Below are 26,194 nucleotides of genomic sequence, written 5' to 3' on the forward strand. Positions count from 1 at the left end.
AAACTGTATTAAAACACATTTCCTTATCACAGACGGACGGACAGACGGACGGACAGACAGACGGACAGACATGTACAGGGACAGATAGAGAGAAAGAGGGATGAGTAAACAACTTTATTGCTCTAACAGCATGCCACTCGGGTCACCCTAACCTGGCACACCTCCCTGCCTATGCCAGGGGACAGAGAGATAGAGCGATGGAAGGGATAGAGAGATAGAGAGAAAACAGATGAATACAGGTTGACCAGATATCAGAGCTCTGTCTCATTCCGGGGAGTGAGAAAACAAGAAAGAAGAAGGAGGAGAACATTGGGGGGGAAACCTTTAAAGAAAGAAAGGTGAGTAACGAGGAAAGGAGGGAGGAGAAAGAGAGGTGGCAAAATGATACCTACTTCCCTCATTCGTTTCAGTGACCCTCTATAGAAGGGGGATGTGGTCGTGCCTGGGGGAGTATCTGGAGGGTATCTAGGTAGTTGTATTGGAGGGTATCTAGGTAGTTGTATTGGGGGGTATCTAGGTAGTTGTATTGGAGGGTATCTAGGTAGTTGTATTGGAGGGTATCTAGGTAGTTGTATTGGAGGGTATCTAGGTAGTTGTATTGGAGGGTATCTAGGTAGTTGTATTGAGGGTATCTAGGTAGTTGTATTGGAGGGTATCTAGGTAGTTGTATTGGAGGGTATCTAGGTAGTTGTATTGGAGGGTATCTAGGTAGTTGTATTGGGGGTATCTAGGTAGTTGTATTGGGGGTATCTAGGTAGTTGTATTGGAGGGTATCTAGGTAGTTGTATTGGAGGGTATCTAGGTAGTTGTATTGGGGGTATCTAGGTAAAGAAAGAGGTAGTTGTATTGGGGGGTATCTAGGTAGTTGTATTGGGGGTATCTAGGTAGTTGTATTGGAGGGTATCTAGGTAGTTGTATTGGGGGTATCTAGGTAAAGAAAGAGGTAGTTGTATTGGGGGGTATCTAGGTAGTTGTATTGGGGGTATCTAGGTAGTTGTATTGGAGGGTATCTAGGTAGTTGTATTGGAGGGTATCTAGGTAGTTGTATTGGAGGGTATCTAGGTAGTTGTATTGGAGGGTATCTAGGTAGTTGTATTGGAGGGTATCTAGGTAGTTGTATTGGAGGGTATCTAGGTAGTTGTATTGGGGGGTATCTAGGTAGTTGTATTGGGGGTATCTAGGCAGTTGTATTGGGGGTATCTAGGTAAAGAAAGAGGTAGTTGTATTGGGGGGTATCTAGGTAGTTGTATTGGAGGGTATCTAGGTAGTTGTATTGGAGGGTATCTAGGTAGTTGTATTGGAGGGTATCTAGGTAGTTGTATTGGAGGGTATCTAGGTAGTTGTATTGGAGGGTATCTAGGTAGTTGTATTGGAGGGTATCTAGGTAGTTGTATTGGGGGTATCTAGGTAGTTGTATTGGGGGTATCTAGGTAGTTGTATTGAGGGTATCTTGGTAGTTGTATTGAGGGTATCTTGGTAGTTGTATTGGAGGGTATCTAGGTAGTTGTATTGGAGGGTATCTAGGTAGTTGTATTGGAGGGTATCTAGGTAGTTGTATTGGAGGGTATCTAGGTAGTTGTATTGGGGGGTATCTAGGTAGTTGTATTGGGGGTATCTAGGTAGTTGTATTGGGGGTATCTAGGTAAAGAAAGAGGTAGTTGTATTGGAGGGTATCTAGGTAGTTGTATTGGGGGTATCTAGGTAGTTGTATTGGAGGGTATCTAGGTAGTTGTATTGGAGGGTATCTAGGTAGTTGTATTGGGGGGTATCTAGGTAGTTGTATTGGAGGGTATCTAGGTAGTTGTATTGGAGGGTATCTAGGTAGTTGTATTGGAGGGTATCTAGGTAGTTGTATTGGAGGGTATCTAGGTAGTTGTATTGGGGGGTATCTAGGTAGTTGTATTGGAGGGTATCTAGGTAGTTGTATTGGAGGGTATCTAGGTAGTTGTATTGGAGGGTATCTAGGTAGTTGTATTGGGGGTATCTAGGTAGTTGTATTGGGGGTATCTAGGTAAAGAAAGAGGTAGTTGTATTGGAGGGTATCTAGGTAGTTGTATTGGAGGGTATCTAGGTAGTTGTATTGGGGGTATCTAGGTAGTTGTATTGGGGGTATCTAGGTAAAGAAAGAGGTAGTTGTATTGGGGGGTATCTAGGTAGTTGTATTGGGGGTATCTAGGTAAAGAAAGAGGTAGTTGTATTGGGGGTATCTAGGTAGTTGTATTGGAGGGTATCTAGGTAGTTGTATTGGGGGTATCTAGGTAGTTGTATTGGGGGTATCTAGGTAAAGAAAGAGGTAGTTGTATTGGGGGGTATCTAGGTAGTTGTATTGGAGGGTATCTAGGTAGTTGTATTGGAGGGTATCTAGGTGTATTGGAGGGTATCTAGGTAGTTGTATTGGAGGGTATCTAGGTAGTTGTATTGGGGATATCTAGGTAAAGAAAGAGGTAGTTGTATTGGGGGGTATATAGGTAGTTGTATTGGAGGGTATCTAGGTAGTTGTATTGGGGGTATCTAGGTAGTTGTATTGAGGGTATCTAGGTAGTTGTATTGGAGGGTATCTAGGTAGTTGTATTGGAGGGTATCTAGGTAGTTGTATTGGAGGGTATCTAGGTAGTTGTATTGGAGGGTATCTAGGTAGTTGTATTGAGGGTATCTAGGTAGTTGTATTGGAGGGTATCTAGGTAGTTGTATTGGGGGGTATCTAGGTAGTTGTATTGGAGGGTATCTAGGTAGTTGTATTGGGGGGTATCTAGGTAGTTGTATTGGGGGGTATCTAGGTAGTTGTATTGGGGGGTATCTAGGTAGTTGTATTGGAGGGTATCTAGGTAGTTGTATTGGAGGGTATCTTGGTAGTTGTATTGGAGGGTATCTAGGTAGTTGTATTGGAGGGTATGTAGGTAGTTGTATTGGGGGTATCTAGGTAGTTGTATTGGAGGGTATCTAGGTAGTTGTATTGGAGGGTATCTAGGTAGTTGTATTGGAGGGTATCTAGGTAGTTGTATTGGAGGGTATCTAGGTAGTTGTATTGGGGGGTATCTAGGTAGTTGTATTGGGGGTATCTAGGTAGTTGTATTGAGGGTATCTAGGTAGTTGTATTGGAGGGTATCTAGGTAGTTGTATTGGGGGTATCTAGGTAGTTGTATTGAGGGTATCTAGGTAGTTGTATTGAGGGTATCTAGGTAGTTGTATTGGAGGGTATCTAGGTAGTTGTATTGGAGGGTATCTAGGTAAAGAAAGAGGTAGTTGTATTGAGGGTATCTAGGTAGTTGTATTGGCGGGTATCTAGGTAGTTGTATTGGAGGGTATCTAGGTAGTTGTATTGGAGGATATCTAGGTAGTTGTATTGGAGGGTATCTAGGTAGTTGTATTGGAGGGTATCTAGGTAGTTGTATTGGGGGGTATCTAGTTAGTTGTATTGAGGGTATCTAGGTAGTTGTATTGGAGGGTATCTAGGTAGTTGTATTGGAGGGTATCTAGGTAGTTGTATTGGAGGGTATCTAGGTAGTTGTATTGGGGGGTATCTAGGTAGTTGTATTGGAGGGTATCTAGGTAGTTGTATTGGGGGGTATCTAGTTAGTTGTATTGGAGGGTATCTAGGTAGTTGTATTGGAGGGTATCTAGGTAGTTGTATTGGGGGTATCTAGGTAGTTGTATTGGGGGTATCTAGGTAGTTGTATTGGAGGGTATCTAGGTAGTTGTATTGGAGGGTATCTAGGTAGTTGTATTGGAGGGTATCTAGGTAGTTGTATTGGAGGGTATCTAGGTAGTTGTATTGGAGGGTATCTAGGTAGTTGTATTGGGGGGTATCTAGGTAGTTGTATTGGAGGGTATCTAGGTAGTTGTATTGGAGGGTATCTAGGTAGTTGTATTGGGGGTATCTAGGTAGTTGTATTGGAGGGTATCTAGGTAGTTGTATTGGAGGGTATCTAGGTAGTTGTATTGGGGGGTATCTAGGTAGTTGTATTGGAGGGTATCTAGGTAGTTGTATTGGGGGGTATCTAGGTAGTTGTATTGAGGGTATCTAGGTAAAGAAAGAGGTAGTTGTTTTGAGGGTATCTAGGTAGTTGTATTGGAGGGTATCTAGGTAGTTGTATTGGAGGGTATCTAGGTAGTTGTATTGGAGGGTATCTAGGTAGTTGTATTGGAGGGTATCTAGGTAGTTGTATTGGGGGTATCTAGGTAGTTGTATTGGAGGGTATCTAGGTAGTTGTATTGGGGGGTATCTAGGTAGTTGTATTGAGGGTATCTAGGTAGTTGTATTGGAGGGTATCTAGGTAGTTGTATTGGAGGGTATCTAGGTAGTTGTATTGGAGGGTATCTAGGTAGTTGTATTGGAGGGTATCTAGGTAGTTGTATTGGAGGGTATCTAGGTAGTTGTATTGGGGGGTATCTAGGTAGTTGTATTGGGGGTATCTAGGTAGTTGTATTGGAGGGTATCTAGGTAGTTGTATTGGGGGGTATCTAGGTAGTTGTATTGAGGGTATCTAGGTAGTTGTATTGGAGGGTATCTAGGCAGTTGTATTGGAGGGTATCTAGGTAGTTGTATTGGAGGGTATCTAGGTAGTTGTATTGGAGGGTATCTAGGTAGTTGTATTGGAGGGTATCTAGGTAGTTGTATTGGAGGGTATCTAGGTAGTTGTATTGGAGGGTATCTAGGTAGTTGTATTGGAGGGTATCTAGGTAGTTGTATTGGAGGGTATCTAGGTAGTTGTATTGGAGGGTATCTAGGTAGTTGTATTGGAGGGTATCTAGGTAGTTGTATTGGAGGGTATCTAGGTAGTTGTATTGGAGGGTATCTAGGTAGTTGTATTGGGGGTATCTAGGTAGTTGTATTGAGGGTATCTAGGTAGTTGTATTGGAGGGTATCTAGGTAGTTGTATTGGAGGGTATCTAGGTAGTTGTATTGGAGGGTATCTAGGTAGTTGTATTGGAGGGTATCTAGGTAGTTGTATTGGAGGGTATCTAGGTAGTTGTATTGGGGGTATCTAGGTAGTTGTATTGGAGGGTATCTAGGTAGTTGTATTGGAGGGTATCTAGGTAGTTGTATTGGAGGGTATCTAGGTAGTTGTATTGGAGGGTATCTAGGTAGTTGTATTGGAGGGTATCTAGGTAGTTGTATTGGAGGGTATCTAGGTAGTTGTATTGGAGGGTATCTAGGTAGTTGTATTGGAGGGTATCTAGGTAGTTGTATTGGAGGGTATCTAGGTAGTTGTATTGGAGGGTATCTAGGTAGTTGTATTGGAGGGTATCTAGGTAAAGAAAGAGGTAGTTGTATTGAGGGTATCTAGGTAGTTGTATTGGAGGGTATCTAGGTAGTTGTATTGGAGGGTATCTAGGTAGTTGTATTGGAGGGTATCTAGGTAGTTGTATTGAGGGTATCTAGGTAGTTGTATTGGAGGGTATCTAGGTAGTTGTATTGGAGGGTATCTAGGTAGTTGTATTGGAGGGTATCTAGGTAGTTGTATTGGAGGGTATCTAGCTAGTTGTATTGGGGGTATCTAGGTAGTTGTATTGGAGGGTATCTTGGTAGTTGTATTGGGGGGTATCTAGGTAGTTGTATTGGGGGGTATCTAGGTAGTTGTATTGGAGGGTATCTTGGTAGTTGTATTGGGGGGTATCTAGGTAAAGAAAGAGGTAGTTGTATTGGGGGGTATCTAGGTAAAGAAAGAGGTAGTTGTATTGGGGGGTATCTAGGTAGTTGTATTGGAGGGTATCTTGGTAGTTGTATTGGGGGGTATCTAGGTAGTTGTATTGGAGGGTATCTAGGTAGTTGTATTGGAGGGTATCTAGGTAGTTGTATTGGAGGGTATCTAGGTAGTTGTATTGGAGGGTATCTAGGTAGTTGTATTGGGGATATCTAGGTAAAGAAAGAGGTAGTTGTATTGGGGGGTATATAGGTAGTTGTATTGGAGGGTATCTAGGTAGTTGTATTGGAGGGTATCTAGGTAGTTGTATTGGAGGGTATCTAGGTAGTTGTATTGGGGATATCTAGGTAAAGAAAGAGGTAGTTGTATTGGGGGGTATATAGGTAGTTGTATTGGAGGGTATCTAGGTAGTTGTATTGGAGGGTATCTAGGTAGTTGTATTGGAGGGTATCTAGGTAGTTGTATTGGAGGGTATCTAGGTAGTTGTATTGGAGGGTATCTAGGTAGTTGTATTGGGGGGTATCTAGGTAGTTGTATTGGAGGGTATCTAGGTAGTTGTATTGGAGGGTATCTAGGTAGTTGTATTGGTGGGTATCTAGGTAGTTGTATTGGAGGGTATCTAGGTAGTTGTATTGGAGGGTATCTAGGTAGTTGTATTGGAGGGTATCTAGGCAGTTGTATTGGAGGGTATCTAGGCAGTTGTATTGGGGGTATCTAGGTAAAGAAAGAGGTAGTTGTATTGGGGGGTATATAGGTAGTTGTATTGGAGGGTATCTAGGTAGTTGTATTGGAGGGTATCTAGGTAGTTGTATTGGAGGGTATCTAGGTAGTTGTATTGGGGGGTATCTAGGTAGTTGTATTGGGGGTATCTAGGTAGTTGTATTGGAGGGTATCTAGGTAGTTGTATTGGAGGGTATCTAGGTAGTTGTATTGGAGGGTATCTAGGTAGTTGTATTGGGGGGTATCTAGGTAGTTGTATTGGAGGGTATCTAGGTAGTTGTATTGGAGGGTATCTAGGCAGTTGTATTGGGGGTATCTAGGTAAAGAAAGAGGTAGTTGTATTGAGGGTATCTAGGTAGTTGTATTGAGGGTATCTTGGTAGTTGTATTGGAGGGTATCTTGGTAGTTGTATTGGAGGGTATCTAGGTAGTTGTATTGGAGGGTATCTAGGTAGTTGTATTGGAGGGTATCTAGGTAGTTGTATTGGAGGGTATCTAGGTAGTTGTATTGGGGGGTATCTAGTTAGTTGTATTGGGGGGTATCTAGGTAGTTGTATTGGGGGGTATCTAGGTAGTTGTATTGGAGGGTATCTAGGTAGTTGTATTGGAGGGTATCTAGGTAGTTGTATTGGAGGGTATCTAGGTAGTTGTATTGGAGGGTATCTAGGTAGTTGTATTGGGGGTATCTTGGTAGTTGTATTGGAGGGTATCTAGGTAGTTGTATTGGAGGGTATCTAGGTAGTTGTATTGGAGGGTATCTAGGTAGTTGTATTGGAGGGTATCTAGGTAGTTGTATTGGAGGGTATCTAGGTAGTTGTATTGGAGGGTATCTAGGTAGTTGTATTGGAGGGTATCTAGGTAGTTGTATTGGGGGGTATCTAGGTAGTTGTATTGGAGGGTATCTAGGTAGTTGTATTGGAGGGTATCTAGGTAGTTGTATTGGGGGGTATCTAGGTAGTTGTATTGGGGGGTATCTAGTTAGTTGTATGGGGGGTATCTAGGTAGTTGTATTGGAGGGTATCTAGGTAGAGAAAGAGGTAGTTGTATTGGAGGGTATCTAGGTAGTTGTATTGAGGGTATCTAGGTAGTTGTATTGGGGGGTATCTAGGTAGTTGTATTGGAGGTAATTATGCCAGAATAGAGGGCTGCTCTGACTTTCGAATGGTTCAGTCTCTATGGCCTTCTTTCTATCTTTTTCTCTATGCTGTTTCTGAGACTCTTTCCTTCCCTCGTTCCTCTAACTTTCGCTCTCGTTCTCCCACATTCACCCCCTCAACCTCTCCTCCTCATCCTCCTCTTTCTCTCTCCAATCCTCCCTCGTCCTTTCACCTATATTTATCCAGTTTCTATCATCTTCCTCCTACTCTCTCTCTCTTCCCCCTTTTTCCTCCTTTACATATTTTTATCTCTCAGTCTTTCTCCAACTCTTTCTCTTCCTCAGGACGATGAGGTGGTATACACGCCGTCGCTCTCGGACTGTCTGTCTATCGCTGGCCGTTGCCTCCCTCTCTCTCCATCTCCTCCTCACCGTCCTATCCCGCTCCGTCTACCAGAACCACTGTGATGCCCCCTCCCCTCGTCAGACACACCACCACACCCTCCGAGCCCTGGTGGATACCAACTACACCTCCAGGATGTCGGACAACCACACCAGCTATTCCAAGATAATCCCGGACACCAGAAAAGTGGACTCTTCCCATATGGACATCAATGGCCCTCATAAAATGGCCGAAAAGGACGCTGTCACAACCAGAATGGCCGTCAAGGTAGGTCATGGACGTAAGGAGAAAGGGCCTGTAGACTCACTCAACATGACGGTAAGGGTAGGAAAGTTTGGCTCGATGGGGATGAAGCCTATGGGGTCCGGGATGTCGAAATTAGAGGCTCTTTTTAGCCACCCGCTCTACAACATGCCAACCCCGCCCATCCATGAAGATGATTGGCTGCTGAAGGTGAAGCCCAAAGGGAAGGCGCGCGAGACGAGCACACAGATGTGGTGAGTTTAGGGAAGTAGCGTGATTGTTCTGAAAAAACAGACAAGCTTTTAAAGTGCATCAAGGACACATGCTGCATGATCCTTTAGTTCATTATGGCAAATATCCCTCCTGTTTCTCCTGGCATCTCCTCCTCTTCCTCCTCCTCCTCCGAACTACTACTCTCTTGTCCTCTCCTCCTGTCGTCTCCTCCTCTGAACTACTTCTCTCTTGTGTCTCCAACCCTCCTCTCTTCTCCTCCTCTGAACTACTTCTCTCTTGTCCTCTCCTCCTGTCATCTCCTCCTCTGAACTACTTCTCTCTTGTGTCTCCAACCCTCCTCTCTTCTCCTCCTCTGAACTACTTCTCTCTTGTCCTCTCCTCCTGTCATCTCCTCCTCTGAACTACTTCTCTCTTGTCCTCTCCTCCTGTTGTCTCCTCCTCTGAACTACTTCTCTCTTGTCCTCTCCAACCCTCTTGTCCTCTCCCTCTCTTTCCCCCTCCACCCTCCCCAGGGTGAGTGACAGTGACATTGGCGATGACTCAGCCCATTGGAACAGGAGCAGTGACAGCCACCCCCCCTGGCTGAGGTTCCATCTTGGTATCTCCCGTTGGCAGCTCTACCCCCACCTGGACCCCAACATGGCATCTCTTGCTCAGCAGCTCAGCACACACCGTATCGTCAGCGCAGGTATGCGTGTGGTGTGTGTGTGTGGCGCAATATTGGACTGATAACTGATATTGGATCAGTTTAGCAATTTCCCAACTAAGGGGATTAAGGTTAAATTGGGGAAGGGGAAGCTGATCCTAGATGTCTGTCAAAGGGAAACTTCACCCTGGAGTGTGTGTGGGTGGTGTGTGTGGTGTGTTTGGGTGGTGTGTGTGTTGGGGAGGGGTGTTGGAAGCCTGATTTTTGGGGGGTGGGAGATATGGGGGCATTATGTCCTGTAGTGTACACACGTATACTATTACACCCAAAGCATTGGATTGGTGGAGGCATGGGCTAGTGGGAGTTTCCACCATATTTCTTATACCAGTCATTTCCTTTCAAATTAGTGAAGGGAAGTGAACAAGTGCACACTTTGGGAGGAAGGACAGATTGGGAGAATTGCAATTGCATTTCCTTAATCCCTCCCCTCTTCTCATCCGATGGGTTTTGAGAAGGAGGTGAGGAGAGAGGACGTGAAGAATCAAGGCAATGCAATTGAGATTCTCCCATAGCTGGGAGGTAGTCTCTGTTGTGATGTTTAGAGTCAGGTATGGGGTGACCACTACTGGATTAATGTAGAACTGCAGGAAGAAAACACAAACTGGATGACCTTATTTAGTTTCAAACAGGGTAACCTTTGTGTGTGTGTGTGTGTGTGTGTGTGTGTGTGTGTGTGTGTGTGTGTGTGTGTGTGTGTGTGTGTGTGTGTGTGTGTGTGTGTGTGTGTGTGTGTGTGTGTGTGTGTGTGTGTGTGTGTGTGTGTGTGTGTGTGTGTGTGTGTGTGTGTGTGTGTGTGATAAAGAGAGCTCAGTGTGTACTCAGTATGTGAAGTTCAAGTGTTGCTATGGTAACCCGTCTCTCTCTCTCAGTGCAGAAGTCTGGAGGGACACAGCTCAAGCTGGTGATGTCATTTCCTAACTACGGACAGGCCATGCTCAAACCAATGAAGTGAGAGACTTACACACGCACGCACACACGTACAGTACCAGTCAAAAGTTTGGACACACCTACTCATTCAAGGATTTTTCTTAATTTGTACTATTTTCTACATTGTAGAATAATAGTGAAGACATCAAAACTATGAAATAACACACGTGGAATTATGTAGTAACCAAAAAAGTGGTGAACAAATCAAAATATATTTTATATTTGAGATTCTTCAAAGTAGCCACCCTTTGCCTTGATGACAGCTTTGCACACTCTTGGCTTTCTCTCAACCAGCTTAATGAGGTTGTTAAATGTTAATTTGTGTAATTACTTTCCTTCTTAATGCGTTTGAGCCAATCAGTTGTATTGTGACAAGGTAGGGGTGGTATAAAAAAGACAGCCCTATTTGGAAAAAGACCAAGTCCATATTATGGCAAGAACAGCTCAAATAAGCAAAGAGAAATGACAGTCCATCATTACTTTAAGAAATAAAGGTCAGTCAATCTGTAAAATTTCAAGAACTCTGAAAGTTTCTTCAAGTGCAGTCGCAAGAACCATCAAGCACAGAGTTCAAGTAACAGACACATCTCAACATCAACTATTCAGAGGAGACTGTGTGAATCAGGCCTTGATGGTCGAAATTGCAGCAAAGAAACCACTACTAAAGGACACTAATAATAAGAAGTGACTTGCTTGGCCCAAGAAACACAAGCAATGGACATTAGACTGGTGGAAATCTGTCCTGTGGTCTGATTAGTGCAAATTTGAGATTTTTGGTTCCAACTGCCGTGTCTTTGTGAGACGCAGAGTAGGTGAACAGATGATCTCTGCATGTGTGGTTCCCACCGTGAAGCATGGAGGAGGAGGTGTGATGGTGCTTTGCTGGTGACACTGTCAGTGATTTATTTAGAATTCAAGGCACACTTAACCAGCATGGCCACCACAGCGTTCTGCAGCGATACGCCATCCCATCTGGCTTGTTCTTAGTGGGACTATCATTTGTTTTTCAAAAGGACAATGACCCAAAACACACCTTTAAGATGTGTACGGGCTATTTGACCAAGAAGGAGAGTGATGGAGTGCTGCATCAGCTGACCTGGCCTCCACAATCACCCGACCTCAACCCAATTGTGATGGTTTGGGGTGTGTAGTCTGAATATCTGTGTTCCTGTGTTGACTGTGTATAGTCTGTATAGCTGTATTCCTGTGTTGACTGTGTATGGTCTGTATATCTGTGTTCCTGTGTTGACTGTGTATGGTCTGTATAGCTGTATTCCTGTGTTGACTGTGTATGGTCTGTATAGCTGTATTCCTGTGTTGACTGTGTATGGTCTGTATAGCTGTATTCCTGTGTTGACTGTGTATGGTCTGTATATCTGTATTCCTGTGTTGACTGTGTATAGTCTGTATAGCTGTGTTCCTGTGTTGACTGTGTATGGTCTGTATAGCTGTGTTCCTGTGTTGACTGTATCTCTGTCAGACAAGAGCGTGATGAGGAGACCAACTTCAACCTCTACTACTTCTCTGACTTTGAGAGACACAACGCAGAGATCGCTGCTTTTCACCTGGACAGGTAAACAATGAGTCTGTTTCTCACCTTGATAGCAACAGCCAGGGGAGTATATAGCATGCCACAGCACTGACTGAAATGGTGGAGAATAGAGCAGACATTGAGAAGCATTAAACATATACTCCTCTCTCTCTCTCTCTCTCTCTCCCCCTCTCCTCTCTCTCTATCCCCCTCTCCCATCTTTTTCTGCCTCTCTCCTCTCCTTCTCTCTACACCCCCCCACCTCTCCCTCTCCCATCTTTCTCCCCTGTCCCTTCTCTCCTTTCCACTCCCCTCTCTCTCAGGGTGTTGGGTTACAGGCGGATCCCCCCAGCCGTAGGAAGGCTGATTGACGTGGTAACAGAGATCAAAGACATCACCACTGACCACAAACTGGCCCGGACCTTCTTCACCTCTCCTGGTCTGTTTATCATCATTTCACTCTATCCCTCTATCACACTCACTCCATCTCCCTCTCTCTCACTCCTCTTTCTTTACCAACTCTCTCCTTATATTACATGTTTCACATCTCTGTTTTCTCTAGTGGGGAATATGAAAATAGATGCTGCATATTATTCAGCGGAAAGGCAATTTTTTTGCTGAATTAATTTCTTTCATTTTCAATCTTTCTCTCTGTCAGCTCTTGAATTGCTGCCTCTCCTGATGATGAAGAGAAGAGTGCACTCAAACTCTCCTCTCCTCTCCCCCCTCCATCCCCCTCTATCTCCCCTAGTGAATAATGTGTGTTTCTATGGCCAGTGTTCCTACTACTGCAGTACGGAGCACGCTGTGTGTGGTCGACCCCAGAACCTGGAGGCCTCCCTGGCCATGATGCTGCCGGACCCCTCCCTGGCCACCAGACGTACCTGGAGGTCTCCCTGGAAACGCTCCTACAGCCGCAGAAAACTGGCAGTGTGGGTATAGAGTCTATAGCTATATCTATAGATAGATAATAACTCTAACCCTAGCCTCAACTCCAACCCTAGCGTCAACTCTAACCCTAGCCTCAACTCTAACCCTAGCCTCAACCCTAACCCTAACTCTAACCCTAGCCTCAACTTTAACTCTAACCCTCAACCTAATCCTAGCCTCAACCTTAACCCTAACCTCAAACCTAATTCCAACTCTCAACCCTAACTCTAATCCTCAACCCTAATTCTAACCCTCAACCCTAATTCTAACCCTCAACCCTAATTCTAACCCTCAACCCTAATTCTAACCCTCAACTCTAACTCTAACCCTCAACTCTAACTCTAATCCTCAAACCTAACCCTGACTCTAGCCTCAACTCTGACCTTGTTGTCACGTTGCAGGTGGGAGAAAGACCCAGACTACTGTGACACAGTGAAGAAGACCCCACCATACAACAAGGGAACCAGACTGGTGGACCTGATAGACATGACTATACTAGACTTCCTCATGGGTAGGTCTGGGCTGGGGAGGGAGACTGGTGGACCTGATAGACATGACTATACTAGACTTCCTCATGGGTCGGTCTGGGCTGGGGAGGGAGACTGGTGGACCTGATAGACATGACTATACTAGACTTCCTCATAGGTAGGTCTGGGCTGGGGAGGGAGACTGGTGGACCTGATAGACATGACTATACTAGACTTCCTCATGGGTAGGTCTGGGCTGGGGAGGGAGACTGGTGGACCTGATAGACATGACTATACTAGACTTCCTCATGGGTAGGTCTGGGCTGGGGAGGGAGACTGGTGGACCTGATAGACATGACTATACTAGACATCCTCATGGGTCGGTCTGGGCTGGGGAGGGAGACTGGTGGACCTGATAGACATGACTATACTAGACTTCCTCATAGGTAGGTCTGGGCTGGGGAGGGAGACTGGTGGACCTGATAGACATGACTATACTAGACTTCCTCATGGGTAGGTCTGGGCTGGGGAGGGAGACTGGTGGACCTGATAGACATGACTATACTAGACTTCCTCATGGGTAGGTCTGGGCTGGGGAGGGAGACTGGTGGACCTGATAGACATGACTATACTAGACTTCCTCATGGGTCGGTCTGGGCTGGGGAGGGAGACTGGTGGACCTGATAGACATGACTATACTAGACTTCCTCATAGGTAGGTCTGGGCTGGGGAGGGAGGGAGACTGGTGGACCTGATAGACATGACTATACTAGACTTCCTCATGGGTCGGTCTGGGCTGGGGAGGGAGACTGGTGGACCTGATAGACATGACTATACTAGACTTCCTCATGGGTAGGTCTGGGCTGGGGAGGGAGACTGGTGGACCTGATAGACATGACTATACTAGACTTCCTCATGGGTAGGTCTGGGCTGGGGAGGGAGACTGGTGGACCTGATAGACATGACTATACTAGACTTCCTCGTGGGTAGGTCTGGGCTGGGGAGGGAGACTGGTGGACCTGATAGACATGACTATACTAGACTTCCCCATGGGTAGGTCTGGGCTGGGGAGGGAGACTGGTGGACCTGATAGACATGACTATACTAGACTTCCTCAAGGGTAGGTCTGGGCTGGGGAGGGAGACTGGTGGACCTGATAGACATGACTATACTAGACTTCCTCATGGGTGGGTCTGGGCTGGGGAGGGAGACTGGTGGACCTGATAGACATGACTATACTAGACTTCCTCATGGGTAGGTCTGGGCTGGGGAGGGAGACTGGTGGACCTGATAGACATGACTATACTAGACTTCCTCATGGGTAGGTCTGGGCTGGGGAGGGAGACTGGTGGACCTGATAGACATGACTATACTAGACTTCATCATGGGTAGGTCTGGGCTGGGGCGGGAGACTGGTGGACCTGATAGACATGACTATACTAGACATCCTCATGGGTAGGTCTGGGCTGGGGCGGGAGACTGGTGGACCTGATAGACATGACTATACTAGACATCCTCATGGGTGGGTCTGGGCTGGGGAGGGAGGGAGACTGGTGGACCTGATAGACATGACGATACTAGACTTCCTCATGGGTAGGTCTGGGCTGGGGAGGGAGACTGGTGGACCTGATAGACATGACGATACTAGACTTCCTCATGGGTAGGTCTGGGCTGGGGAGGGAGACTGGTGGACCTGATAGACATGACGATACTAGACTTCCTCATGGGTAGGTCTGGGCTGGGGAGGGAGACTGGTGGACCTGATAGACATGACGATACTAGACTTCCTCATGGGTAGGTCTGGGCTGGGGAGGGAGACTGGTGGACCTGATAGACATGACTATACTAGACTTCATCATGGGTAGGTCTGGGCTGGGGAGGGAGACTGGTGGACCTGATAGACATGACTATACTAGACTTCATCATGGGTAGGTCTGGGCTGGGGAGGGAGACTGGTGTACCTGATAGACATGACGATACTAGACTTCCTCATGGGTAGGTCTGGGCTGGGGAGGGAGACTGGTGGACCTGATAGACATGACTATACTAGACTTCCTCGTGGGTAGGTCTGGGCTGGGGAGGGAGACTGGTGGACCTGATAGACATGACTATACTAGACTTCATCGTGGGTAGGTCTGGGCTGGGGAGGGAGACTGGTGGACCTGATAGACATGACTATACTAGACTTCCTCATGGGTAGGTCTGGGCTGGGGAGGGAGACTGGTGGACCTGATAGACATGACGATACTAGACTTCCTCATGGGTAGGTCTGGGCTGGGGAGGGAGACTGATGTACCTGTTAGACATGACTATACTAGACTTCCTCATGGGTAGCTCTGGGCTGGGGAGGGAGACTGGTGGACCTGATAGACATGACTATACTAGACTTCATCATGGGTAGGTCTGGGCTGGGGAGGGAGACTGGTGGACCTGATAGACATGACGATACTAGACTTCCTCATGGGTAGGTCTGGGCTGGGGAGGGAGACTGATGTACCTGTTAGACATGACTATACTAGACTTCCTCGTGGGTAGGTCTGGGCTGGGGAGGGATACTGGTGGACCTGATAGACATGACTATACTAGACTTCCTCGTGGGTAGGTCTGGGCTGGGGAGGGAGACTGGTGGACCTGATAGACATGACGATACTAGACTTCCTCATGGGTAGGTCTGGGCTGGGGAGGGAGGGAGACTGGTGGACCTGTTAGACATGACTATACTAGACTTCCTCATGGGTAGGTCTGGGCTGGGGAGGGAGACTGGTGGACCTGATAGACATGACTATACTAGACTTCATCATGGGTAGGTCTGGGCTGGGGAGGGAGACTGGTGGACCTGATAGACATGACTATACTAGACTTCCTCATGGGTAGGTCTGGGCTGGGGAGGGAGGGAGACTGGTGGACCTGTTAGACATGACTATACTAGACTTCCTCGTGGGTAGGTCTGGGCTGGGGAGGGAGACTGGTGGACCTGATAGACATGACTATACTAGACTTCCTCGTGGGTAGGTCTGGGCTGGGGAGGGAGACTGGTGGACCTGATAGACATGACTATACTAGACTTCCTCGTGGGTAGGTCTGGGCTGGGGAGGGAGACTGGTGGACCTGTTAGACATGACTATACTAGACTTCCTCGTGGGTAGGTCTGGGCTGGGGAGGGAGACTGGTGGACCTGATAGACATGACTATACTAGACTTCCTCGTGGGTAGGTCTGGGCTGGGGAGGGAGACTGGTGGACCTGATAGACATGACTATACTAGACTTCCTCATGGGTAGGTCTGGGTCAGAACATAATAATATATTAGCACTATAATAGTAATGATGCTGTAGTAATAATACCTTTCTGTGGTGCTGTTCATGGAGACCAACGTCTTTTCAATGAGCAGAAAGAGGACAAACTGAAAATAAAACACAAAGACACTAATTATTTTGTGACAGGTAATATGGACCGACACCACTATGAGACGTTTGAGAAGTTTGGCAACAACACTTTCCTTCTGCACTTAGACAATGGGAGGGCGTGAGTATCCTGACAATGAAATTGATGATCTGTTTTTTTAATGGTGTGTGCATGCATGTGTGTGTGTCTGACATTGACACTGTCTGTGTGCTGACTACAGGTTTAACTAACGATGGTTGATTGTAACACTGACACTGTCTGTGTGCGGACTACAGGTTTGGACGTCACTCTAAAGATGAACCCTCTATCCTGACACCTCTGGAGCAGTGCTGCAGGTATAAGATGGGGTGCATAACTAAGCACCCCGAAGAGTCAATGTCCGCGCCCCCGCAGGAATCTAATTAGCATAATAAAAACATCTCCATAAAAATCTATCTGTTTCAGATAGAGATATCTGTTTTTACATGGGCTGAATCCACCCCATCCACCGATGTTGGCCTTCCGCATCTACAGTGGGAGGTGGCAGAGCTACAGCGGTGTTTATCAGCCAGCAGACTCGGATTCGGATTTCTCTAAAAAACATAGATAGCATCCGAACGGTTTGGAGTACAAAGTAATGTGATCACTCTATGGAAAGATGAGACTCACAAACACGATGGTGTTCTAACAAAAGGGGTTAAATATGTGTAAAAAAACACAATCATTTCCTCATCTTTCTTATAACTCTCAGATATAGGACAGACTCTTGAAAACAAACTTCCTTCTGCTGTATTGTTTTTCCATGTAGGAATCTGTTATTCAATGTCTTTCTGTAGGCTAGTAAAAAAAAAGTTTTATATACCAAGAGGTCCTAAAATTCGAAATAAAATAACTAAATGACCATCTTAAAACAATTCAGTATGTTATCTTAGTAGAACCCCCACCACCATCATAATTTATTTATCTTCTTTCTCATAACTCTCACTCCATCACTCTCTTTCTCTCTAGGATCCGTCGCTCCACCCTCCTACATCTGCGTCTCCTCTCCCTGCCCCAGTACCGTCTCAGTGATGTCATGAGGGACTCTCTTTCCCATGATCCTCTATTCTCCGTGGCCCCCCTCCTCTCGGAGCTGCACCTCTCCGCCCTGGACCGTCGCCTAGTGACCGTGCTCCAAACCGTGAGCCGTTGCCAGGAGCGACAACGTAGTCGCCATGGAGAAGGCGATGATGATGTCATCTATGATGATGTCACTGATTATAAGACTTTGGTTAAACACGTGACACCTGCAGGGTAGTGTGGCCACGCCCCCTCGACAACAGCATTTCAACCGTCTGAAGAAATTATGTCATGGCGCATCACCATGGTGATGATGATTTGTGTGTAACATCATTGCATCGACAAGTCACAAGAGTGACATACTTACACTTGGAGTTCTTGGCATCATTCGTTTGGCTCCTAACTGTTAGAAAGAGGATAGCTGTGTCCGAAGTGTCACCCAATAGTATGTAGGGAATAGGATGCCTTTTCAGACACAGACTATGTGTAGGTTTAGTGTGGTGTATGGATGGGATGGGATGTTTAAATCACTGTGTGCATTTATTATTAGGCCTCATTAAATAAAGCTGATTATTTTGTGTTATTTATTACATGGAGCGTACTAAGTGAAATCAAGCCCAGTTTTATAATGTACTTTTATTTAAGAAGATAGTTCAACCCTAAATCAAAGTAATTCTAATTGAGTAATGATATTGCATTTAACAAAAGCATTTTACAAAGAAACAAACAATTATGATGTTAAATTTCAACATGTGATTGAAGGGCCCGATTCAGACTTGAGATGAGTAGACTCAACATTGTGACTTAAGTCCATCTGAAGTCAAATTATCTCCAGTATGAATAGGGCCCGAAGTGAATAACAGTGTGGTTGTACAGTCTTGTACATTAATTGTTAACATTAATGAAGCTACAGCTGTAACGATGTTGGTCTGAGGAAGAAGGAGTAGACCAAAGCGCAGCGTGGAACGTGTTCATGATGTTTATTATCACCTGAACACTGAAACAAAAACAAAAGTGGATCAAAACGCAACAGTTCTGTCAGGCACTCACACAAAACAGAAAACAACTACCCACAAAACACAGGTGGGAAAAGGCTACCTAAGTATGGTTCTCAATCAGAGACAACGATAGACAGCTGCCTCTGATTGAGAACCACACCCGGCCAAACACATAGAAATAGACAACATAGAACAAAAACATAGAATGCCCACCCCAACTCACACCCTGACCAACCAAAATAGAGACATAAAAAGGATCTCTAAGGTCAGGGTGTGACAACAGCAATGATATCCCAATTTGTTGTGCCGTCACCCACGGTGACCCAAAAGACTATGGGCAACATTTTCCTTTTGCTAAACCTCACGCAAAGATTTAAAGAAATACTGCTTAATGATGAGTTTGGTATTGTCTTGTTCCCTTTCAGACATACAAAGTAAAGATTTTAGCCACAGCTCAGTCTCAAGCCATGAGCCATGTAGAAATAGGCCAAGATCCTATATTAAACCCTATAGTATACTATATTAAACTTTATAGTAGACCCTATAGTATACTATATTAAACCCTATAGTATACCATATTAAACCCTATAGTATACTATACTAAACCATATAGAGGCCAATATAAACCCTATGGTAGACCCTATATTTAGTAATAAAAAGTAAAACATGTCTAAAAAGTGTCTTCTGCTGTCAATGCAGTTTTTCAAGAATGTTCCTGATGTTTGCAGAGATCATATTTGTGGTAAATGCTGCGGATGTTGGCTTAAATCACCTTCAAAATTCAAGTGCAGTATGCGTGTCGACTATGTGGGTTCGATTGAATCCCAAGCAGAGTCAGCTTGTGTTCAGCACTTCTTGTTGTGTTCAGGTCTCCTTTCATTCAGGTCATCTTGCTTCCGGGTGTGTTGACAGTGCTATAAACCACAGAGAGATCTTCCTGTGAGAGAGGTCTGAGAAAGGATATGCAACATGTCATCATCAATCCTCACTTCTGGGGTCTCATTTAAAGTCATTGTTTAAAGTTTAAAGTTTTATTAGTCGTATGTACAGGATACACATGGTATACACCGTCCAACTAAATGCTTACTGGCAGGTTCCTTCTCAATAATGCAACAACAATAAGACATAATAACAGATAACAATACGAACATAAAGTAAATGTCTCAGAAAAATAGAACAAAGATTTTAGCATAGGTATAATACAGGAAGAAAAATAAACTAAAGTAAAAAATAAAAAAAAACTATAAAAATAACAATAACGAGGCTATACGGGGGTACAGGTTAGTCGAGGTAATTGAGGTAATATGTACATGTACTGTAGGTAGGGGTAAAGTGCAAATAGTCCGGGTAACCATTTGTTTAATTGTTCAACAGTCTTATGGCTTGGGGGTAGAAGCTGTTAAGGAGCATTTTGGTCTTAGACTTGGCGCTTCGGTACCGCTTGCCATGCAGTAGCAGAGACAACAGTCAATGACTTGGGTGGCTGGAGTCTTTGACAATGTTTTGGGGCCTTCCTCTGACAGCGCCTAGTATAGTCCTGGATGACAGGAAGCTTGGCCCCAGTGATGTACTGGGCTGTACGCACTACCCTCTTTAGCCCCTTACGGTCAGATGCCAAGCAGTTGCCATACCAAGCAGTAGTGCAGCCGGTCAAGATGCGCTCAATGGTGCAGCTGTAGAACTTTTTGAGGATCTGGGGACCCATGCTAAATCTTGTTAGTCTCCTGAGGGGGAATAGGCATGGTCGTGCCCTCTTCACAACTGTCTTGGTGTGGTTGGACCATGATAGTTTGTTGGTGATGTGGACAATAAGGAACTTGAAGCTTTCGACACACTCAACTACAGCCCTGTCCATATGAATGGGGGCGTGTTCGGCCGTCCTTTTCCTGTAGTCCACAATCAGCTCCTTTGTCTCGCTCACGTTGAGGGAGAGGTTGTTGTCCTCGCACCACACTGCCAGGTCTCTGACCTCCTCCCCATAGGCTGTCTCAGCGTTGTCGGTGATCAGGCCTACCGCTGTTGTGTCATCGGCAAACTTAATGATGGTGTTGGAGTCATGCTTGGCCATGCATTCGTGGGTTAACAGGGAGTACACGAGGGGACTAAGCACGCACCCTTGAGGGGCCCAGTATTGAGGATCAGTGTGGTAGATGTGTTGTTGCCTACCCTTACCTCCTGGGGGCAGCCCGTTAGGAAGTCCAGGATCCAGTTGCAGAGGGAGGTGTTTTGTCCCAGGGTCCTTAGCTTAGTGATGAGCTTTGTGGACACTATGGTGTTGAACTCTGAGCTGTATTCTCACATAGGAGTACCTTTTGTCCAGGTGGGAAAGGGCAGTGTGGAGTGCAATTGAGATTGTGTCATCTGTGGATCTGTTGGGGGGGGTAGGCAAATTGGAGTGGGTCTACGGTTTTTGGGATGATGGTGTTCATGTGAGCCATGACCAGCCTTTAAAAGCACTTCATGGCTACAGAGCGATTGTCATTTAGACAGGTTACCTTGGTGTTCTTGGGCACAGGGACTATGGTGGTCTACTTGAAACATGTAGGTAAAACAGAGAGGTTGAAAATGTCAGCGAAGACACTTGCCAGTTGGTCCGCGCATGCTGTGAGTACACGTCCTGGCAATCCGTCTGGCCCCGTGGTCTTGTGAATGTTGACCTGTTTAAAGGTCTTGCTCACATCTGCTACAGAGAGCGTGATCACACAGTCGTCCAGAACAGCTGGTGCTCTCATGCAAGCTTCGGTGTTGCTTGCCTCGAAACGAGCATAAAAGGCATTTAGCCTGCCTGGGTAGTCCGTGTCTGTGTTTCCCTTTGTAGTCTAATAATTTGCAAGCCCTGCCACATCCAATGATCGCCAAAGCCGCTTTGCCTGTTTGATGGTTAGAAGGCATAAAGGGATTTCTTTTAAGCGTCTGGATTAGTTTCCCGCTCCTTGATAGTGGCAGCTCTAGCCTTTAGCTCAGTGCGGATGTCCTGTAACGCATGGATTCTGGTTGGGATATGTACATACAGTCACTGTGGGGATGACGTCATCAATGCACAGCCAGTGGCTGAGGTGGTATACTCCTCAATGCGGATGAATCCGAGAACATATTCCAGTCTGTGCTATTTAAACAGTTCTGTAGCTTAGCATCCATGTTATCTGACCACCTCTGTATTGAACGACTCACTGGTACTTCCTGGTTTAGTTTTTGCTTGTAAGCAAATCATCATCAAATCAAGTTTATTTATATAACCCTTCTTACATCAGCTGATGTCACAAAGTGCTGTACAGTAACCCAGCCTAAAACCCCAAACAGCAAGCAATGCAGGTGTGGATGCACGGTGGCTGGGAAAAACTCCCTAGAAAGGCCAGAACCTAGGAAGAAACCTAGAGAGGAACCAGGCTATGAGGGGTGGCCAGTCCTCTTCTGGCTGTGCTGGGTGGAGATTATAACATGGCTAAGATGTTCAAATGTTCATAGATGACCAGCAGGGTCAAATAATAATAATCACAGTGCAGGAACGAGGAGGATAGAATTAGGCTCAGATTTGCCAAATGGAAGGCGAGAGAGAGCTTTGTACGCATCTCTGTGTGGAGTAAAGGTGGTCAACAGTTTTTTTCCCCTTCTGGTTGCACATGTGACATGCTGATAGAAATGAGGTAAAAACTGATTTAAGTTTTGCTGTATTAAAGTCCCCGGCCACTAGGCGCGCCACTTCTGGATGAGGATGTTCTTTTTTGCTCATGGCCTTACGCAGCTCGCTGAGTGTGTTATTAGTGCCAGCATAGGTTTGTGGTGGTAAATAGACAGCTATGAAAAATATAGACGAAGATTCTTGGTAGATAGGGTGGTCTACAGCTTATACCCTACACTACAGTACCCTACATTACTCATCTCATATGTATATACTGTACTCTATACCATCTACTGCATCTTGCCTATGCCGTTCTGTACCATCACTCATTCATACATCTTTATGTACATATTCTTTATCCCTTTACACTTGTGTGTATAAGGTAGTAGTTGTGGAATTGTTAGGTTAGATTACTTGTTGGTTATTACTGCATTGTCGGAACTAGAAGCACAAGCATTTCGCTACACTCGCATTAACATCTGCTAACCATGTGTATGTGACAAACAAAATTTGATTTGATTTGATCATAAGGTACTCTACCTCAGGTGAGCAAAACCTTGAGACTTCTTTAATATTAGACGTCCCGCACCAGCTGTTATTGACAAATAGACACAGACCACCACCCCTCGCCTTACCGGAGGTAATTCCTAACTGTCAAGTACAAGTACCATTTAATTATGAGATTATCTGATTTGTTGTAATGGCTGAACTTGCTCACCGGGTGGCAGCACTGGGGCGGTCGAATTTCACAACATCGTACAGGACATCCTCTTTCTGGGGTCGACGCAGTTGGATGGTCGCAATCACACACAGTCCCTTTTCTCACCTTTTCTCACAGACGCCAGGTTGTGGGTTTTGGCAGAGAGCTATACACAGACAGAGGCCTCAATATTCAGCTATACAGTGAGCATAAGTACAATGGCATGTAAGCAAATTAATAACAACATAATCAGTGGTGGGGGTCTTTAGAAGACCCCAAAAATCAACTTTAACCCTTCAGAAATAGAGAAAACAGTCTATGACTTGGGTGACTGGAGTCTTTGACAATTTTTGGGGCCTTCCTCTGACACGGCCTAGTATATCATTTCTGGATGGCAGGAAGCTTGGCCCCAGTGATGTATTGGTTATTGGAGCCAGAGAAGTAGATGCTGGCATAGTGAACATAATCCTGGTTGTCTGTGTCTGCTCTCTGTGCTGCAGTAGGGGTCATGGCCATGCCTGAGACGTTGTCATGAACAAGGCTTGAGTTTACCTGATGGGGAAAGAAGACAGACAGAATTCCATTTGTTCCATTGTGCTAGAGAAGCCTAATCAAGCGTAGTATCTGAAAGAAAACAAAAAAATACTATGCTTAACTCACCTGCCCATTGTCTGCTGTGTCTCTCTTGACAGAGGTGGATGTGGAGGCCTTCTTCCTGTTTTGCACATGAACGTGTGAATAATTGACAGAATGAATGAATCAACAACAACTAAGCTAGTAACATATCAGAATGATGAAGTGAAATGACAAGATGCTCACCTGAACCACAGCTAGAGAGACAGAGGCTGAGAACCACAACGACCACTGTGATACCTGTTCCTGTATTCTTCACAGACGTTTCTTTCCCTAAACCAACATGGACAACATGAATACACGTGTATCATAAAGCGTAGCCAGAAATATTTGAATGATTAAACCATATTTGACCTGCTATAATTATCAATTGAGATGTAGAATTCTGGGCTCCAACTTCATTCACTGCCTCACAGTAATATTCTCCTCTGTCCTCAGAGCTGATGGTAGTGATGCTGTAACTCTGTCCTGATGCTTTTGGTGAGGTTACGTTCTTCTTGTACCAGGTGTATTTGTCCACAGGTGGGTTGGCATCACTGCTGCAGGTCAGAGTCACTGAACTGCCCTCCACTATTTCACCAGAGGGACTGACTGACACTGAGGTGTTCTTTGGGGCATCTGGTGTTGACGAAGACAGAGGGGTAAGAGTACACAGTCAACATCATGCTGCCACTTCAACAATAGGTTCTGACGTAACCACACCAAGACAGTCGTGAAGAGGGCACGACAACACTTTTTTCCCCTCAGGAGACTGAAAAGATTTGGCATGGGTCCCCAAAAAGTTCTACAGCTGCACCATCGAGAGCATCCTGACCGGTGGCATCACCGCCTGGTATGGCAACTGCTCGGCATCCGACCATAAGGCGCTACAGAGGGTAGTGCGTATGGCCCAATACATCACTGGGGCCAAGCTTCCTGCCATCCAGAAATGATATACTAGGCCGTGTCAGAGGAAGGCCCCAAAAATTGTCAAAGACTCCAGTCACCCAAGTCATAGACTGTTTTCTCTATTTCTGAAGGGTTAAAGTTGATTTTTGGGGTCTTCTAAAGACCCCCACCACTGATTATGTTGTTATTAATTTGCTTACATGCCATTGTACTTATGCTCACTGTATAGCTGAATATTGAGGCCTCTGTCTGTGTATAGCTCTCTGCCAAAACCCACAACCTGGCGTCTGTGAGAAAAGGTGAGAAAAGGGACTGTGTGTGATTGCGACACAGAGAGACAGCGTCTGTTTATCTCTGAAACAAGGGTGGATTTGCATACCACTGAGACAGGTTCTCAGAAACTTTGTGTTAAGAATAACTCGTTATTTTAGCTGCACATGCAGGTTTTGACATTGGAGATAAGGTGTGATCTCGGTATATAAGATCATGTCTTTCTTTTGTTCGGGGCAGAACTCAGGAGAGACATCAGTTGTATGTTTGATGTTTGACTTCTGTCTACAGCTGTATTTTGATTAAAATTGTTATGATTTATAAGTGCACATTTTGAGTATTCCTTATTTGTTAAGTAAATAACGGAGCCCAGAAAAGTGGAACCAACACTACAGCACGGCAAGCGGTACCGGAGAGCCAAGTCTAGGTCCAAAAGGCTCCTTAACAGCTTCTTCCCCCAAGCTATAAGACTGCTGAACAATTAATCAAATGGCCACCTGGACTATTTACAGCTCCTCGCTGTTTATTACCTATGCATTGTCACGTTAGCCCTACCTACATGTACAATTTACCTTGACTAACCTGTACCCCCGCACATTGACTCGGTGTAACGGCAGCCTTCCTCCTCTTCGTCTGAAGAGGAGGTGTAGCAGGGATCAGACCAAGACGCAGCGTAGCTCGTGTTCAACATGACTTTAATAAACAAGACGAAACTGTGAACACTTACAACTAACAAAATAACAAACGTGGCAAACCGAAACAGCTCTATCTGGTGCAGAGAAAACACAGAGACAGGAAACAACCACCCACTAACCCCAACACAAAACAAGCCACCTATATATGATTCCCAATCAGAGACAACACAAAACATCTGCCTCTGATTGAGAACCATACATAGCCAAACATAGAAACAGACAAACTAGGCACACAACATAGAATGCCCACCCAGCTCACGTCCTGACCAACACTAAAACAAGCAAAACACACAAGAACTATGGTCAGAACGTGACAGTACCCCCCTCCTGAGGTGCGGACTCCGAACGCACCCCCTACAACTCTAGGGGAGGGTCTGGGTGGGCATCTGTCCGCGGTGGCGGCTCCGGCGCTGGACGAGGACACCACTCCACCATTGTCTTTGTCCCCCTCCTTAGCGTCCTTTGAGTGGCGACCCTCGCCACCAACCTTGGCCTAGGAACCCCCACAAAAGGCCCCATCAGACTGAGGAGACAGCTCCGAACCGAGAGGTAGCTTAGGACAGAGAGGTAGCTCAAGACAGAGAGGTAGCTCAAGACAGAGAGGTAGCTCAAGACAGAGAGGTAGCTCAGGACAGAGAGGTAGCTCAGGACAGAGAGGTAGCTCAGGACAGAGAGGTAGCTCAGGACAGAGAGATAGCTCCGGACGAATGGCGGCTCCGGACTGAATGGCGGCTCCGGACTGAATGGCGGCTCCGGACTGAATGGCAGCTCCGGACTGAATGGCGGCTCAAGACTGGAGGGCGGCTCATGACTGGAGGGCGGCTCATGACTGGAAGGCGGCTCATGACTGAAAGGCGGCTCATGACTGGAAGGCGGCTCATGACTGGAAGGCGGCTCTGGCGGCTCCTGACTGACGGGCGGCTCCTGACTGACGGGCGGCTCCTGACTGACGGGCGGCTCCTGACTGACGGGCGGCTCCTGACTGACGGGCGGCTCCTGACTGACGGGCGGCTCCTGACTGACGGGCGGCTCTGACGGCTCGGGACAG

The 26,194-nt window shown here is 45.8% G+C and overlaps 1 protein-coding gene and 1 long non-coding RNA gene across 25 annotated transcripts; both read left to right on the plus strand.

The window, feature by feature from the left end:
* Positions 1-1,079: 1,079 nt before the first annotated feature.
* LOC129842214 (uncharacterized) lies at positions 1,080-5,865 on the plus strand. Of its 23 annotated transcripts, none has more exons than XR_008757504.1 (13): positions 1,080-1,134; positions 1,217-1,407; positions 1,679-1,917; positions 1,989-2,094; positions 2,189-2,258; positions 2,294-2,341; positions 2,469-2,657; positions 2,898-3,203; positions 3,240-3,667; positions 3,860-4,025; positions 4,061-4,441; positions 4,824-5,013; positions 5,266-5,497. It is a non-coding gene; the product is annotated as an uncharacterized LOC129842214 (long non-coding RNA). The 23 variants fall into 23 exon arrangements; XR_008757499.1 differs by having other exon boundaries at positions 3,240-4,025; positions 4,061-4,179; positions 4,395-4,441; positions 5,266-5,495; XR_008757500.1 differs by having other exon boundaries at positions 3,240-3,549; positions 3,598-4,025; positions 5,266-5,495.
* A 1,640-nt stretch (positions 5,866-7,505) lies between these two features.
* On the plus strand, positions 7,506-17,933 carry LOC129842215 (extracellular serine/threonine protein kinase FAM20C-like). Of its 2 annotated transcripts, none has more exons than XM_055910671.1 (10): positions 7,506-8,360; positions 8,853-9,028; positions 9,916-9,994; positions 11,454-11,546; positions 11,828-11,943; positions 12,163-12,436; positions 12,836-12,945; positions 16,344-16,425; positions 16,581-16,640; positions 17,293-17,933. In XM_055910671.1, the coding sequence occupies exons 1-10, from the start codon at positions 7,810-7,812 to the stop codon at positions 17,579-17,581; spliced, it is 1,830 nt and encodes a 609-aa protein (XP_055766646.1). In that variant the 5' UTR covers positions 7,506-7,809; the 3' UTR covers positions 17,582-17,933. The 2 variants fall into 2 exon arrangements, with proteins under 2 accessions (XP_055766646.1, XP_055766647.1); XM_055910672.1 differs by having other exon boundaries at positions 7,507-8,360; positions 12,256-12,436.
* Positions 17,934-26,194: the final 8,261 nt, after the last annotated feature.

This window comes from Salvelinus fontinalis, unplaced genomic scaffold (assembly GCF_029448725.1).
Source record: "Salvelinus fontinalis isolate EN_2023a unplaced genomic scaffold, ASM2944872v1 scaffold_0023, whole genome shotgun sequence".
Lineage (NCBI taxonomy): Eukaryota > Metazoa > Chordata > Actinopteri > Salmoniformes > Salmonidae > Salvelinus > Salvelinus fontinalis.

Bases quoted from the DNA above. Each gene is read 5' to 3' on its own strand.
- LOC129842215 (XM_055910671.1), top strand. From the start codon at position 7,810: ATGAGGTGGTATACACGCCGTCGCTCTCGGACTGTCTGTCTATCGCTG. The intron at 9,995-11,453 runs GTGAGAGACTTA...TATCTCTGTCAG, and splicing joins GCCATGCTCAAACCAATGAA to ACAAGAGCGTGATGAGGAGA. The intron at 12,437-12,835 runs GTGGGTATAGAG...GTCACGTTGCAG, and splicing joins AGCCGCAGAAAACTGGCAGT to GTGGGAGAAAGACCCAGACT.